The sequence below is a fragment of the Rhipicephalus sanguineus genome, chromosome 1, assembly GCF_013339695.2.
Source record: "Rhipicephalus sanguineus isolate Rsan-2018 chromosome 1, BIME_Rsan_1.4, whole genome shotgun sequence".
In the NCBI taxonomy this organism is placed as follows: Eukaryota; Metazoa; Arthropoda; class Arachnida; order Ixodida; family Ixodidae; genus Rhipicephalus; species Rhipicephalus sanguineus.
The window spans coordinates 67230004-67245909 of record NC_051176.1 but is presented as its reverse complement, the minus strand read 5'-3'; the positions used below and the strand labels follow the sequence as shown (position 1 = coordinate 67245909).

General features: G+C 45.3%; 1 protein-coding gene across 1 annotated transcript in view; it reads left to right on the top strand.

Annotated features, from left to right (window-relative positions):
* The window catches only part of LOC119392672 (pre-mRNA-splicing factor ATP-dependent RNA helicase DHX16), a 179757-nt gene that overhangs the window by 62846 nt on the left and 101005 nt on the right, over window positions 1-15906 (top strand). The window contains exons 18-19 of the mRNA XM_037659702.2: window positions 3015-3233; window positions 7304-7597. Of these exons, the coding sequence (XP_037515630.1) occupies window positions 3015-3233; window positions 7304-7597 (513 nt within the window). The remainder of the gene's footprint in view (window positions 1-3014; window positions 3234-7303; window positions 7598-15906) is intronic.

Genomic DNA, 15906 nt, shown 5'->3' with positions numbered 1-15906 from the left:
CTCAGAGCCGGCTTCTTTTCCATCGCTGCCATCCAATAAGTCCTCTCCGCCTCTCTGACCTTCCGCTTAATGTTGGTCCTGGAAGGCGCCACGTCGAGTGATCGTCGAACATGGTAGTGTCTCCAGCAAAGTGAAGCACATTGAAGTTAAATGACCGCTAGTTGGCCACTCTGGAAGCCTGCACGAATGTGCACCCTGCGTTTCAAGCCATTTGAAGAAACACACGATGCGTGACGCACCTCCGAAGTTGATGTGTACAATTGTACACACCGCGGCTGAGGGGGATATAGGTCATATAAATTACTGCAACTGAAGCTCCTTAATTTGACTTGTCAATTTAAAAAGTTGGATAAGTCAGGCTCGTCCACTTGTCTCACCAAGCATAGGCATTATTTAATGCCATTAAACTCTCACTTGTTGGGACATGTTTGGTCTTACCCCGAGTAATTCAAATTGCCCTTTATAAATAGTCCAAGTGCAGAGCAATGTAGACGTGCAGCACAAGAGAGTAAAAGTGGCACTAGCAGCCAACCAGAATAAAGCAGCGGTCTCCGCACCACAAGGTCCGCAGCAAGAATTGTATGGGAACAATATAAACTCCAGAATAACTTTATGCCTATTTATGAGGGCATAAATAGGCCCAAATAGCCTTTATTCTTGCAGTTACCACCACGTATAACTCTTGTGTTGGCTGTGTACTTTCAGAACCGAATGGTCACTGTCCATGATCACAGCAATAGTGACTGTGGTTTCATCTCTAAGTGGTTGTGGCAGGCAGTAGTTTCAAATCGGTGCATACTGAGAGCCACACGCTCATCATCCACGATTGCATTGAGGATGAAAAGTGGCAGTTTCGTTTTGACTTGGTGCAATGTGCGTGTTATTCACAAACATGGCAAAAGCTGTCAAGGTTGAAGAGCCATATACAGCAGCCTGTCGTTTTGATATATTGTAGATAAGAGGAAGCATTGATAAAGGCGGCAAGTACATTTAGTAAACCTCATTATAATGAAGTGGCATTTGACTTGAAAATAACTTCGCTAATCCGAAAATTCATTATAAGCGTATATTCCGACCACTGTATCTATTACCAAGACTAGGCATCACTTCGTTATAACCGATAATTCGTTATACAGTCGAACCCGTTTATAACAAACTCGAAAGTGTCGCGAAAAGTGGTCGTTATATCAGTAGTTCGTTGTATATGGACTCGCCCTTAAAAACGTGCGCTTAGCGGCCAAGCCGTTTTTTTTTTTCTTTGTGCACTTTTATTAAATAAAAGTGCTAACAACCCCTTCGGTGACAAGCTAAGCCTTTTCGCGTCGTGAAGCGACGCCCGCTGCGTGCTCACGAGTGAATTAACCGCCTTTGCAATGAGCTGAAACCGTTTCACCGAAGCGCGGTACCGCGTTGTGGAGCCGATCATCCGTGGCTAGTTGCGTGCAGTGCGTCGCCTACTCGGGTCGCGGAGTCACTGCCCGGGCCGCTTGCTGTATGCCGTATGCGTGCGTTTGTACGTTCTTCGTGCTTGCTACACTCCGGACCGTACACGGATGCGGCGACTAGCCTCTTCGTTCAACGCGGCGAAAACAAGCATTTTCCAAGCAACGCGCACTCTACGTCTCCGCGATGCTCTCGCGGCCCTGCACGATGATGCGCGGCGCACTTCAGTTGTCACCTAGCGACGTTTCTCGGTGCCCGCGCCGCTCAACAACAGCGAGCTACTTTCGTTTCTACAAAGCGACGCGCTTTTAAAAAAAAAAGCGGTCTCGCACAACGCAGCGGCAGCGAACTTGCAAACGGCAGCATGGCGCGCTCGTAACGACGTCAATCCACAGTTTACGGTGTACGCCACACGCAAAGCCGAGTATATACAGATGACTGTGATAAGGTTGTCGGCTATAAGGCATAATTTCACGTTCATCGACGTCCGCCACCTTGCCTTCGTTCTTTTCTGATGCTTATCCGGGAAGCCATCGCCGCAATCACGCGGAAGTCGTAATCACCGATCGACCGGTCTCTGCCGTTACCAAAAAGACGGACGACTTTTCGCGGCACATTGTGGCGTCGACGAGTTTAGGGATGCAGTGAACCTTTTTGCGATGGAAAGCTATCGCGGTTATCACTTCTTGCATTTATGCCTTCTTGCATTCCAAGGCATTGTTTGGTTCATCGCAGGCGGTCGTAGCTGCAGAGAACGGCGCCAGGAAAGGTTACCGTGCGAAAGCTGACCGCAAGGTTTCATGCTGCCTACTATTTTTTTTCCCCTCACTGCCATTCTATCACTGAAGAAATGCCTGGAAACTTCGCTCGCAGCACCCGAAATCTGCGTGCGGTGCTCGCCGATCTGGGTATCTTAATCGCAAGTAAACTGGAGCGGGGCACGCGCGAGCGCGCGCCCGTCACGCTTTAGAAGGCATGTCTTAACTTTTTTTCGCTTCGTATGCGCCATGTTTTTACCGCGACCGTGTCCGAAGTGTTCGTTGTAAAAGTAGGAGGCTTTGAAAAATGTTCGCTATATCTGGACGCAGCTTCAATGGTTAGCATAGCAAAATCGTAAGTGCACCCAAATATGGTCGTTATAACCGATAGATCGTTATATGTGGGATCGTTATAAGTGGGTTCGACTGTATCCATGTTTGTTATATTGAGGTTTGAGTGTATACAAGCGTTGGAGATCTCGAAATGGGCACTTTCTTTTCTTTTTTCAATTTTTGCAATCCCCACGTATGCACTACGCTTTCCATGGAGCAGTTCATGCAAAGCAAAGTGAACATGCACCTTTAGCAGAAAGGTAGGCCTTCTTGAGCTGGATATTCTTTAATTATGGCCATTTTAATCATCATAATAGTTTTGACCTGGAACTCGTTTGAATTCATTTTTTGAGAAAAATAAAAGTGCAATCATCATGCGAGTAAATGTAGCATTCTTTATGGGCATTGATGAGTGAGTGGAAAAATGTTTAATTGTAGTGAAGTTTGTTGTAGCAAGGCTTCTCAACCACTCGAATGCAGGCATCAGCCCGGCAGCGTTCGGGCCGCGCAGGTCGTGTGGCTGCAGGCAAGTGCTTTCGGCTGTACACGGCATGGGCATACGAGCATGAGCTCGAGGATAACACAGTGCCCGAGATACAGCGGGTAAACCTAGGAAATGTAGTGCTCATGCTCAAGTCGCTAGGCATCAACGATCTGCTCCACTTCGACTTCCTGGACCCACCTGCTCATGAGACATTGGTATGTTTGCAGAAGTTTTTATGTTGCATTGCTTGCTTTTTTGTTCCATCCCCATCTTTGCTGTTCTTGTTCTTTGCTTTTTTTTTTGGTAATCAGTGACAATGGCACAGATCCCAAAGTCATTTAAATCTTGTCGACCGAGGGTTTCTAGCCATTTCCAAACCTTAAAAAAAAAAAGTTGACCCTAATGATTCCTCCACGATACTAATGAATTCCAGACGATTCTACTTCGAAAACCAATAATGAAATGCAGAAAGTGCACTGTCACACCTTACCGTCCGACTACCATGAAGCAAGTCCCTTTATGAAGCTGCTATCTAACTTTTTGCATCGTGTGCATGTAGGGGTAATCTTTATCCAGATGGTTGTTTGAGGTTAGGAAAGATACCAATTTCCACAAATGACATGGGAGCACGGCGCAGTGCCGTGGGGCCGTGAGAGATAAGAGAGTGGAAAAACCACGGAGAAAGAAGTATTTGAGGAGGAGAATCTCGAGGCCGCGGCAGCGTGCGAGGGCGGCGCGATAGCGTCACGGCGGAATGCGATTTACGCCGAAGCGCGACAGATGACGCTTTCGGCCTGTTGCCATCTTTTACATGCTCTTCTATGGACGCGACGCATAAAAATCGTGATAGCGCCTCGTACATTGTAAAATTTCTGAGATTTCTGTCTGTAACATCAATCGGTAGATATGACAGATATTTTAGCCGCTGTTACTAATCAATACTGCCAGAATTATAGGCCGTACACCGCTTGAAACGAACTGCTATTAGTGACCCCTGAGCAGACGACGTCTGCCGCCGCATGCACGCGCCCCTTGCTCCTCGCTCGCATGTTGTGCGCGCGCATGCGTAGGTGGCCTTGGGAGGGAAAGTCCCCTCGCGATTTGCTGGTTTCTTTAAAAAGCGCACGCTTTTTATCCAGCGGGCGTGGCTTTGCAGGTTTCGACCAGTGTTTCTTCAGGATGGGGCGGAAATGTGTCGTGCCGAACTGCAGCAGTGGGTACGCGTCCTGCAAGGAGAAGGCAATTACCTTCAAAGTTCCTAGTGACCCAGTGAGGTTGGAAGCGTGGGCTCGCGCTATTCCAAGAAAAGACCGACAGCTGACGCCTCGTGACTATACACGTTTGCGAGAAGCACTTCTCGGACAGTGACATAGACAGGCGGCGCTATTATGGCGAGCTTGGTGGCGAAGTTCTCCTTGGCAAACCGAAACGGCCGGTGTTGTTACGAGACGCCGTGCCTTCATTCTTTGCGCGCGCGGTCCCAGCTACCTGTCTAATGTCCTCAGAAAAAGACAACGTGAAATTTCGACCACCTGGGGTTTTGTAACGTGCACCTAAATTTAAGGGGGGACATGGTGTGTGGAGATATTTTCTGTATCTTATGTCCAAACCTGATGAAATTAAATAGACTTGTTTGGTTTTTCATGCTGATTTCAAATATACAATAATTTTTCTTGTAAGCAAACTGGTTTACGAGATACACATAGCTGCCTCTCTATTGTTTCCGGAGACAATAGGAAAAAAGCCGTTCGGCAGAAAGTGAATATTATCAGATAGCTAGATACTACTATATGCAATAAGTGCAACGCTGCAAACAGTTTTCAGATCGGATCATAACTAGTCATTCTGCAGATGATCGAAATTCAATGTTTGTACCATGACTACCGTAAAGAAAAAACAAAATCAATTTTAAGAAATCTATGAGCAGAAAATTAGAATTCTGCTCTCAGCACTTTGTGATACACAGCTTGGGCTTTATGTTAAAAAAGTAATTACAGCTGTAGCTGTTCTATATCATGAGGTATCACTCCGACAAGCTAAATAAATGACCCAAAAACATTTAATGTTCAGCTCGTACTCGTTGCACAGATCTAAACTGCAGATGAAATACTGATCTTATAAGACTTCTTTTAGGCTTTACATGCGAAATAATAGCTGTAGAAGTTAATAATATAATTTAAAAAATACTTTTTTTCTTTGACGATTTTTGGTCTCCACAAGCCATGTCCCCCCTTAAGCACACGGGCCTTTAGCATTTCGCCTCCATCTAAATGCGGCCGCCGCAACAACCTAAATCTGAATTGATGGCATATAGGGCAAGTCCCATCATTCGTTGAGATAAATTACACCTAACTAATTTAGTTCACATTTTCAAAAATTATAGATTTCGCGTTGTACAAAATATATCACGCTAGTAATTTTCCTGTATGTGACGCCATTTTTCTCGTTAGTTCACCGAAAAATCTTGGAGTGCACTTGAGCTTCGCCTTCAAGAGTAGAACACGATAGCGTAATCGGGCCCCGTGTGCATCGCCTTCTCAGTTGCTAGCCTCACCGACGCCGACACCGGTATTTCTGCGACACGAGCTCCTTAACGCTGTCGCGTTAAAATGTGGAGCCGGCGAGGACGCACAAGAACACATTCATTCGGGCGTGAAGCGCGAACGGCGAATCGGCGACGAATGGCCTTGAACCGACGAGCTTCGTCGGAGAGCGCGGTGAGAGGGACGCGCGCATTTTTCCTTCTCCGCTAGCGGACACTCACGACAGAGGGCGCGTAAGCGCTGTGCCCGATTCAGTGACTTTATTAGGACGCCCGGGCGAGCGCAGTTTCGCCTCCTCAAGAATTCTTGCTCCGTGGGAAAAACCACATTCTTGATGCAAGTGCTTGCACTAACAAGCACAAGGTCGGAGTAGCTCCCTCCTCTTCAGAGAAACTGGTGGGTGCCCATCAGCACCGAAAATCGAAACCAGAATGTCCCGCAGAGGAGGCAGATGCTCTACCATCACTGCTATGGTAGTTCTGCTGCCCTAGGGAGGAGCATGACTCGGTGTTTGTGGGGAGAGCAGTGGAGGAGGAAGAGTGAAAGATAGAAGAGAGTGGAAAGGAAAGGCCACCTTTTTGGAATGAGTATGCATTAGGGGTGTGCAAATATTCAAAATTTCGAATATTTTTCTAATAGAGTTTTGATATTTGATTCGATTCGCACTGGAATTTTACTATTCAAACAATTCGAACTTCCCAAATGCAAATACAATCAACGTCCGATTGAAAGTGACCCCTTCAGATTTTCAATATGCTTCACCTCATTACACTCTCGTATTGCGGCAACGCTGCCTTTCAAGCTCCGCTACGGTCGCAAATTTATTAACTCAAGAAAACGCTGGTTCCAACATGGAGATGAAAGATGTGGCAGAGGTGGGGGCTCAATTTATGCCGTTTTGGACCTAAAATTTGGACAGGAAGTCCGAAAAATTGGATGCCAAAGCTTTCTAGCAACCAAAATTTCAGATGTTCTTTTATATAGATGTCCTTCGTCTGTGCCGCGCTGCACGTTTACCCCAACATGCTAACTTACCCACTCGGCCAGCTTGCTCTGTTAATTCAGATTGCATTGTTGTATTTTTAGAAAAATACTGCCACTAGCTTTTTTGGGCAATGAAGCAAGCAGCTTGACTTTGCTTTGTCTCATTCTAGCAGAGAAGCCCTCCATAAAAATTCTTTCTTTCCATTCACTTTCAGTTTCAATACTGTTATGTTAAAGGTGGTATGATGTCTGCCTGCACAGCTCGAATTCATGCAATTATACATTAAGAACGCTTGAGGGTGTTACTTCCGTTAGGCTTCACTAAATTTTGTGTCAGGCTAATGTTTAAACTCCTAAAAATTCATTGAAGAAACGTCTTAAGTAGTGTTAGTAAGCACATGCAATGAAACTTCGTCGAACTCACATTTTTATGCACTGGCTTCGCAAGTTCTCTGACTACTGTGGAAAGTTGATTCTAGTGATTGATTTATGTTAGTGACAGCTCAGCTGTGCAGATGTCTTAATTGCAGGACATTACCTGACTTTCAGACATTTGCTGTCCTCTAGCATGTCCCACATTTTCACACGGCATGTACGTGCCTTAGCACTTGCCCTGTCATGAAAGTGTCACTGCTCCTGATGGTTAAGAAAGTCTCTAATGTTTTGTCTGCAGCAGAATTCCATAGCTCAGTTTCTGAGCCAGCCAATGCGGCATGTGCATTACGAAACATACCTTGTTGCCTTGCCATCACTAACAGGTGCTTGCCCTGGAGCAACTGTATGCGCTCGGTGCTCTGAATCATCTGGGCGAGCTCACAAAGCTTGGCCGTCGGATGGCGGAATTTCCCGTCGACCCCATGATGGCAAAAATGCTCATTGCATCCGAGAAGTATCGATGCTCAGAGGAGGTGCTCACCATTTCTGCCATGCTGTCGGTGAACAGCTCGGTCTTTTACCGGCCCAAGGACAAGGCCTTACATGCTGACACGGCACGCAAGAATTTCTTTTCTCCAGCTGGGGACCACCTGACACTTATGAACGTCTACAACCAGGTATGGCACTGTGTGTTCTAATAAAATGTCTGCACTATTTGTCTGCAAAAGGCAACCCTGGACAGTTTGCATTGCTGAAACTTCTTTGCATGATAGGAACCTATGGCTGCAGCCAGTGCTTCTTTCTTCCTGTTTTATTTTTCTTCTTTTTCTGCAATGTAAATTATTGAGATCCTTTTTGTGAATATTCATAGTAATCGTGATATTCCATTTAAAGTCCCAAGACCAACGAGATTCTATTGCACCCTGTTCATTGTTACAAAGGTTAGCCAAACGAAAACCACAAATGTTTCTTTTTTTTTTTAACATTGTGCACATGCAGCACAACGGCATGTATGTTTGTCGCTAAGCTGTCAAGTAAGTAGTTTCATTTTGGCATGCTGTCACTAATATGGCAGATGGCACTTTGATGCAGTGTTTTTGCACATGCAAACGCACAAACGAGCGCTCGCACTTGCTGGGCTTCGACCACGCCATGCACGATGCTGCCGCTTCGCGGTCCGTCGTCGGTGGAGCAACTGCAGAAAATGCATGTGCCTCCTGCTCGTGCCAAAATAACAAAATTCAGGGCAAAATCTCTAGGCTGTCAGCAGCGAAAATTCGTTATATCAAGAGTGTCTCACGCTGCCACTTTGTTACATAGAGGTCGTAAATACATACGCTTTTATAGATTAACAACAGTGAACCTCGTAACATCAAGGAATTCATTGTATGGAGGTTCGTTATAGGCAGGTTTAACTGTATTCCACATTGTACTGTTAGCTTCATATTCTTGGAGACTGTCCAAAGTCTGGCAAGTCTTTTATGAAGGGCACCCTCACAAAAGTAGACCTACACTACAACTGGCTTTACAGGGCTTTTTGTGCTGTCTATTGCTAAGTAGAGGCTAAGTGGCACATTGTTGGGCTCTACCACAGCTCTGTAAGCAATCTCACTGCCATTTGAGCATTCGGTTAATCACTGGATCATTGGCAAGAAGTTTTCATATTGAATTCCATGGATTCCTAAGGTTCTTGGATGTGTTTTTAAGGTACTTTGAGAATGCTAAAGAATGCAGGGTTCCCTGTATCAACTTTATCATCATCTTTATTACATGAACTGCCCCGCCACGGTGGTCTAGTGGTTATGGCGCTCGACTGCTGACCCGAAGGTCGTGGGATCAAATCCCGGCCGCGGCAGCTGCATTTTCGATGGAGGCGAAAATGTCTGAGGCCCGTGTATTTAGATTTAGGTGCACGTTAAAGAACCCCAGGTGGTCAAAATTTCCGGAGCCCTCCACTACGGCGTCTCTCATAATCATATCGTGGTTTTGGGACGTTAAACCCCAGATATTATTATTATTATTTATTACATGAACTTTATTGTACAAAACCGACCATGCCACTATTGGTTAAATCATGTCGTATTTCTTTAAAGGCCAACTGCAACGAAATTTCACTTAGGCATAATTGGCTGCATATATGTAGCATATTTGGGTAATTAACGATAATGACAGTAAAAAACCTTGCAGTCGCGTATTTAGTTTATAATAGACCTTTTTCAAGTCCACGAGTGCCACCAACGGGCACGCAAGGGTTCATGGGAAATGTGTGTACGCTACAGCAGCCGCCGCAATGAGCGCGCGGGCCTCGCGCTGTAGCTTATTTCCGTTTGCGCCATGCCAGGACTTCTTAGACAGTGAATTTTGCAAGGTGCAACATGTTACTGCGCAATTCAATCACGAACTTCAGTGTTTAGCTGCAACGGCCTCTCGACGATTTCCATCTGTCCCACTGTTGGACCAGTTGAACAGCTCAGAAGCGTCACTTTTTATTTATTTATTTTTTTTTTGGCGCCAGCGCGCCTTACGGCATAAGTGAAAAAAAAATACAACTCGGTTGCCTATGAAGTACAGGAGCGGTGTATGATTCGCGGATGCAATTGGAATCAACGTCCACAAACACTGTCGACGAGTACAGTGTGAGGTTCTGATATTTAAAGAGTATATACACTAGAAAGTGTAGTCGACATTTGGGGAAATGAGATACATTCATTGCGTCGCTCGCACCATATATGTAACGAACGACAAGTGCCTACTAACCTTCGTTGGTGCTATAACTACAGGTTGGAATAATACTTAGAGCGAAAAAAGAAAGGAGCAGTACAAGGAAGGAAATGCACAAACAAGCGCTCTCACACAAGTGAAAGTTTGTTGCACACGTGAAAAAAAGCATATATACAAAAATGGGAGTGCGTCGCGCGTGTCATAAAGAGGCACAAAAAGTCAAACAACCAAGGCTCGTGCTTACAGTCGATTAATAAAGTTAAATTCCTTGTATTGTAACGACTGAGAAGGTTGACTGACACAAAGTGTGGCGTTATTTGTGACATGATATGCCTCTGAAATTTCTCGCATTGTCTGATTAGGCTGATGGTACAAAATTACTGTGCTTTCGAAGATGGGATTACATTTTAATGACTGTCGTAGCGATGCGAGATGAGACGGCTCCATTCAATGAATTTCGATGCTTGCTGAGGCGCGTATTAATGCATCGACCAGTCTGGCCGATGTACGTGTGGACACAAGAAAGAGAAATTTGCGGTTAACTCCTACACAATTTACAAAACGATTGGCATGCCTCTGACCGCATTTTTCTTTGCCCATCGCAGACCCCTGCGACCTTAATGCGACTAAGCTTATTTGGGGCGGCAAACACAACCTTCACCCCCACATCACTTCCCTACGCTCTTCAGGCCATGCGACTTCTAATACATATGTGGAATAACTGCAATATGTCTAGTTTCTTCATCATTTACGGATGGAGGACGTCCGTGTTAATCTTTCTTTGCCATGCGAACAGATTTTTGCAAACTGATACAACGATACGCAGGATATCCCGCCTCTTTGATCACTTTGCAGCTGGAAACTACTGCTCATCTTATGTGCGCAAGCTTTTTTCCAATGTCGTGCGTAATCATGACATCACAATTACTCGTTTAACAATATTCGAATGTGCCGACGTGAAATTAAACACTGATTTCGCTAAACGCGAGCTATACTGCCCGCAAACATGCTCTGCAGTGAAACTTAAAAGCATGCATCAAGAAACTGCAAATTATCAGAGCAAGGCATCTCGCAAGTGAATTCTAGTCCCATTCCTTTTTCTTTAAACACATTTAGAATGTGCTCACTTCTTTGTACAGCGCGTGACTTGTCAACTAAAATCAATTAATCATCTGTATACCTGAACACTAACACCTCTCACAGTTTGGTTAAACTCGATCACGAGCCGCTATGGCATTAAATGCCATAGCGGCACGTGCCTGTATCGGCACGTGATAACTCGCATGCCGCTGCTACATCAGGTATACACATCCATTCGGTAATACCTACACTGACTTCATCATTCCTTTCGCATTTCATGCGAAGATATAGATGCAGGTGCGTTCAGACATGTGTAGCATTTAGGATTTAAAGTAGTCAACCAGCGGCGACGCATTTTTTTCTTTTGGTGCTCCCACAGCGCCAACGAGCAGCGATCGACGGAACAGCCGGAGGTAAGGGTGGCTAGCCACCTTACCGGAGGGCTCGCCGTACACACTTTTCCCATAGTGCTTCGAGCGCGCGTGCGCAGGAGGTTCTGGGATTGCTTGAAAAAGGTCTATTGGTGCTGTAGCTGCCAGCTAGTAGATGACACGGAGCTCTAGCAGTGTGCCCAAGCAAATCGGACACAGCCAGAAATGATGTAAATTCTGGCCCGCCGCCACTTGTGAGCAGAACTCCCTGCCACCGCATGCCTTCCTCTTCTGCGGCGTGATGCCCCTCTACGGGCAGTTGGTTCAGAAAGGTTTCAACTCTTTTTTAGTACGATGCCAACGAAATTAGTAGCTGTAGGCTGCTTGAACACGTACGCCACGGCCGGGATAAGCTTACATGCTTTTTCACAAAGCATAAAGCTCCGAAAGTTGTGGGTTATCGCACAGCTTTTGCACAGCAAAAGATATGGGAGCCATCTAAAAGTGTGGTGCATTGCTCGGCACACTTCAAAGATGACAACTTCGTGAATGACTGGTCTCTCTTTGTCCAAATGCCATTGAAAATGAAAAGAATGTTGAATCCTGACACAGCGCCTTCAATATTCAGCCACTGCAAACCCAACAACAGAAAGCCCCGACGAGCATTCGAGATGTGCCGGCGACAAGAGGTGTTCATATTTTTGTAACTTATTTTAAGCAAGCCTAAAAGTAGAGAGTTTTAGTTTAGCGCGCGCAAACCTGTACGTACGCAACGGCCTGCGCGCTGCGTGCGTTAGAGTTGAGGCTGTCTCCTACATTTTTAGTTTACCGTACGCAACAACCGAAACGTGGACTGCGTCTAGGCGTCAGCAGCTTCGTCTCGGCGTGTTTTTCTGCGCCATCTAGTGGCTAAGAAATAAACTACAATAGCCGATCTTAGTTGACACAAGTCAAGGCAGGAGACAAGGCAAGATTTTACGATGGTGCAAAATTTTGTTGAGGTACAGTGTAGTTGAGGTGATGTGTGGTGAACGGTGACGGTTGATACGACTTCTACGAGGCGAGCAGCAGCGAGGGAGGAAAAATGCCTTCCTGCATCCTTTCGAATCAGCGCCTTTTGGCCACAAACCGAGAGCGGTGGCTATTGAAGGGCGACTGCAGTCTCGACGACATCGAATATCTCCTGCATCTTTGCAGCGATCACTGTCCACTGCACTGGGTCCGCGAACGGATTCAAGCTACTCACGTAGGCAAGGAGCTCCAAATCGAGGGCAATTCCGAAATGGACGCGGGATTTATTCGCTGCCATGACCGCCGTGCCGCTTGTACTGCTGTCGGACGCAGCCATTTCGTTTGTCTCGACCGGTCGAGATCTCGCGAGAGAAGCGCCCGTAAGGTACGCAACGGCCGTAGCGGGCGCAACGTAAGCGCCGAGATCTAGCGTACGCATCTCTTGCGCGCGCAAACGCACGCATCTCTCTTAGGTTCAAGTATCGCTGTGTGACACACATATGTACGGAACAATTCTTAGATTGTAAGGAATGCACTGGTGAGTGTCCAAGCTGTCCATGTTTTAGACAGGCAGTGCACACCATCGACGAGTACCGAGGCACTTGATGGCAACCAGGCTGACAATGGGAGGTGCTCGTTGATGACGAATGCTGAGGTGACGGAGCTGACAAACAACAGCACAAGCGATGACCAGGCAGAAGACAATATTCTGGGGAACACTATGTAGGCGTAACAATGGTAAACAACATTCTTACGACACAACAAGATAAATAAATGTTTGTGCATCAGCACGTACAAAAACATGTACAGAGTTAGAGTGACTGAATTCAAAAGGCACTCTGTGGTACATTTGAATGCACAGGCCAACTGCACAGACCAAGTGCAATGAAATTTTGCGCTCTGCAAAAAGCCGATTTTGGAGTACTATGGAGTACTATGTGCAAGTACTATGCACATAGTACTTGCAGAGCACAGAGCAGATGATTCAGCTGCAGTGGTCTGTCTGCCGCGCTGGTATCTGCGTCACTTCCAGTTAGCTGTTATGGCGTTGTTTATTATAGTTTCGGTATTAAAAATAAAGTTGTTAGCAAGTTCTTTCTTTAGGTACTAACCACTTGCATTTTGAAGGCCGCATTTCGCAGGCAGCATTTTCTCCACCTAGACTGCCTATAAATCGGCTTTTTGCAGAGCGCAAAATTTCATTGCACTTGGTCTGTGCAGTTGGCCTGTGCATTCAAATGTACCACAGAGTGCCTTTTGAATTCAGTCACTCTAACTCTCTACATGTTTTTGCACGTGCTGATGCACAAACATTTATTTATCTTGTTGTGTCGTAAGAATGTTGTTTACCATTGTTACGCCTAATGCTCGAATATAGTCAGGTACTTTGATGGCATCTTACAAAGCACCGGGCACCACCTCTTTTGCCTTGGTAATTTCCTCTTTAGAAGTAAAGGGTTCTTGCTTTGCTTTTGGTAGGTTCTGCTGGTTATTATCTGCTTGTTAAGAGCCCACACAACAGACAAATACCCCTGTCACGTGTAATCTCATTCGCAGTAAATGACATTTAAACTGAATGTCATTGCAATCTCGCTTTCCTGGCTTACACGGGTATAGAAAAAGGTGTTCGCAATTGATGTCAATGTTTGTCGTCAGTCCAGTGTGCTTTTTTCCATTTTATTATTCTCTGCTGAAGAAACCGCAGAGTTTGCTTCAATGGCTGGTGGATAGATATCACGTGCGAAATCCTGACGTTGCTACCGCGGCACTACTTCACCAAAACAGCATGGAGGATTTGAAAAAGAAGAAAGAACTGACAAGCATTTGTAAACATGGCTGACAGGAGGCGTTGGCATCAAGTTGAAGTCTGGGAACAAGAATAGAGTTGAACAAATTACTTCAAGTATTACACTGTATGTCAAGAAGTTATAAAAAAGTTAACAACAGCCATTCATAATAACTTTATCATTGACTAAATTTTTCCTTAAGTTATCGATTTCATAATCTTTTTCCAAGCCCCTGTCGTTAAGTTTACACATCACACATGCATGAGTTTGGAAAATGCATTCAATGGGCAAATGCCATTAGCTGTGAAGGTCATTCACTATGCTCGCGTAGCAGCTACAAAAATGGCATTAATACCTAATCACATTTGCTGCAAATGATATTACATGTGCCGTGTGACAGGGGTTTAGTAGTAGTCATAAATTCAAAATACAGTCATTTGACTAGAAATCACTGACTTGGCTGTGGTTGGCACAAATTGAAAGGGGTGGATTCAACATGTCCTGTGCTCGGGATAACTCACCACTGAGCGATCTCGACTCCAGGGCACCTCAGCTCAACTAATACACTCAAACCTCATTATAACAAAGTCACATCTGCTACGAAAATAACTGTTATATCCGAAAATTCGTTATAAGCATTTATATGTAGTACTGTATAGTACATGACAACACTATTCTTAATTTACTTCGTCATAACCGATAATTCGTTATATCCGTGTTCGTTATATTGAGGTTTGAGTGTACTCGAAATGCGTGTTCTTGACTGCTATCGAGCCAGGTTGTTGGAGAGGGGTGAGGACGAACAAAGTTCCATATCTTCTGAAAGCACAAAAACCCGAACAACAGAACAAGTGGTTCGTGTTTTTTGCGCTTTCAGAAGCTATGGATCAGTACAAACTAGCCCGATCTCAGTGCTTGCTGAACAAACTTACTTGGTCTATCTGTTCTGCCAGCTGTGTGAAGGCACGCTGCATACAGATGGTTCCTTGCGCTCTTGCTCCATTAGCTGTCATGTACTAAACCACCCTTGAGCATTCTTGAACCCCTACTGATTTTTTTTTGCTTAAAGGGGTGGTGCCATCAAATTTCGAGGCTATAACAAGCCTGTTGTGGGTTTCCTCTGTATGCAAGGACATTCCACACGAAGGGTTGGACACAGCAAACGCTTAGAATATATTTTAATTCACTTCCAAAGTGTACCTAAATGCTCATTCTCCCGATCGAAACCCATCGCTAGCGCGCCAACAGTGACGTAGTCTGTAGGATGGGCAAACGAAAGTTGTAGTGACGTCACACCAAATCTGCTGTAGTAACGTGAGTGACCTCCGGACCTTGCCACTTCCGCAACGTACGTACCGGCTGTAATGAACTAGAATACATTCTAGTTCACTGTAGTACCGGCAAAGCTCGGTTGCTACATCACTCCCCGAGTTTCGATCGCTTCCTGGCTATGTGCGTCACAGCCTTGTGTGGTCACGTGACCACGCCTCCTACACTTCTACGTCCTGCCCCACCTCGGCGCTCAGAACCGAAACCGAAGTTGTCCAAATCAAAAGCGATATTAAGTTATTTAGCGAGAATACATGAATCTTGGTGCGTGCATCATGCTTCCTGGAGCTATAGGAAACGCTTACAGCAAAGAATGCGCAAGCCACAAATTTGGTGGCACCACCCCTTTAAAACAGTAAACAATATTCGTAGCCATTTGGGTCTTCTCCTATCTCTGTGTGTTCCATTAGAGCCAAAGTTTTTGAACTGTGTGTAGATGTATCTCAATCCTGTTCTGGTTTGCGTGTACGACTCACAAGATATTTTTAGATTGAAAATTTCTCATTCTCTTCCTCACATGCTTGTCAGTTAGTGTCAGTTTTCAACATGCATCAATAACATCTTGCTCAGTTCACTTTTTCAATTACAGTGGCAGACCACTTATAACGTACCGCATATAGTGCAGGACCGGTTTATAATGCGGTCTTTTGCGACTCCCCCGTTTACCTCCCATGGAACCGCATGGAT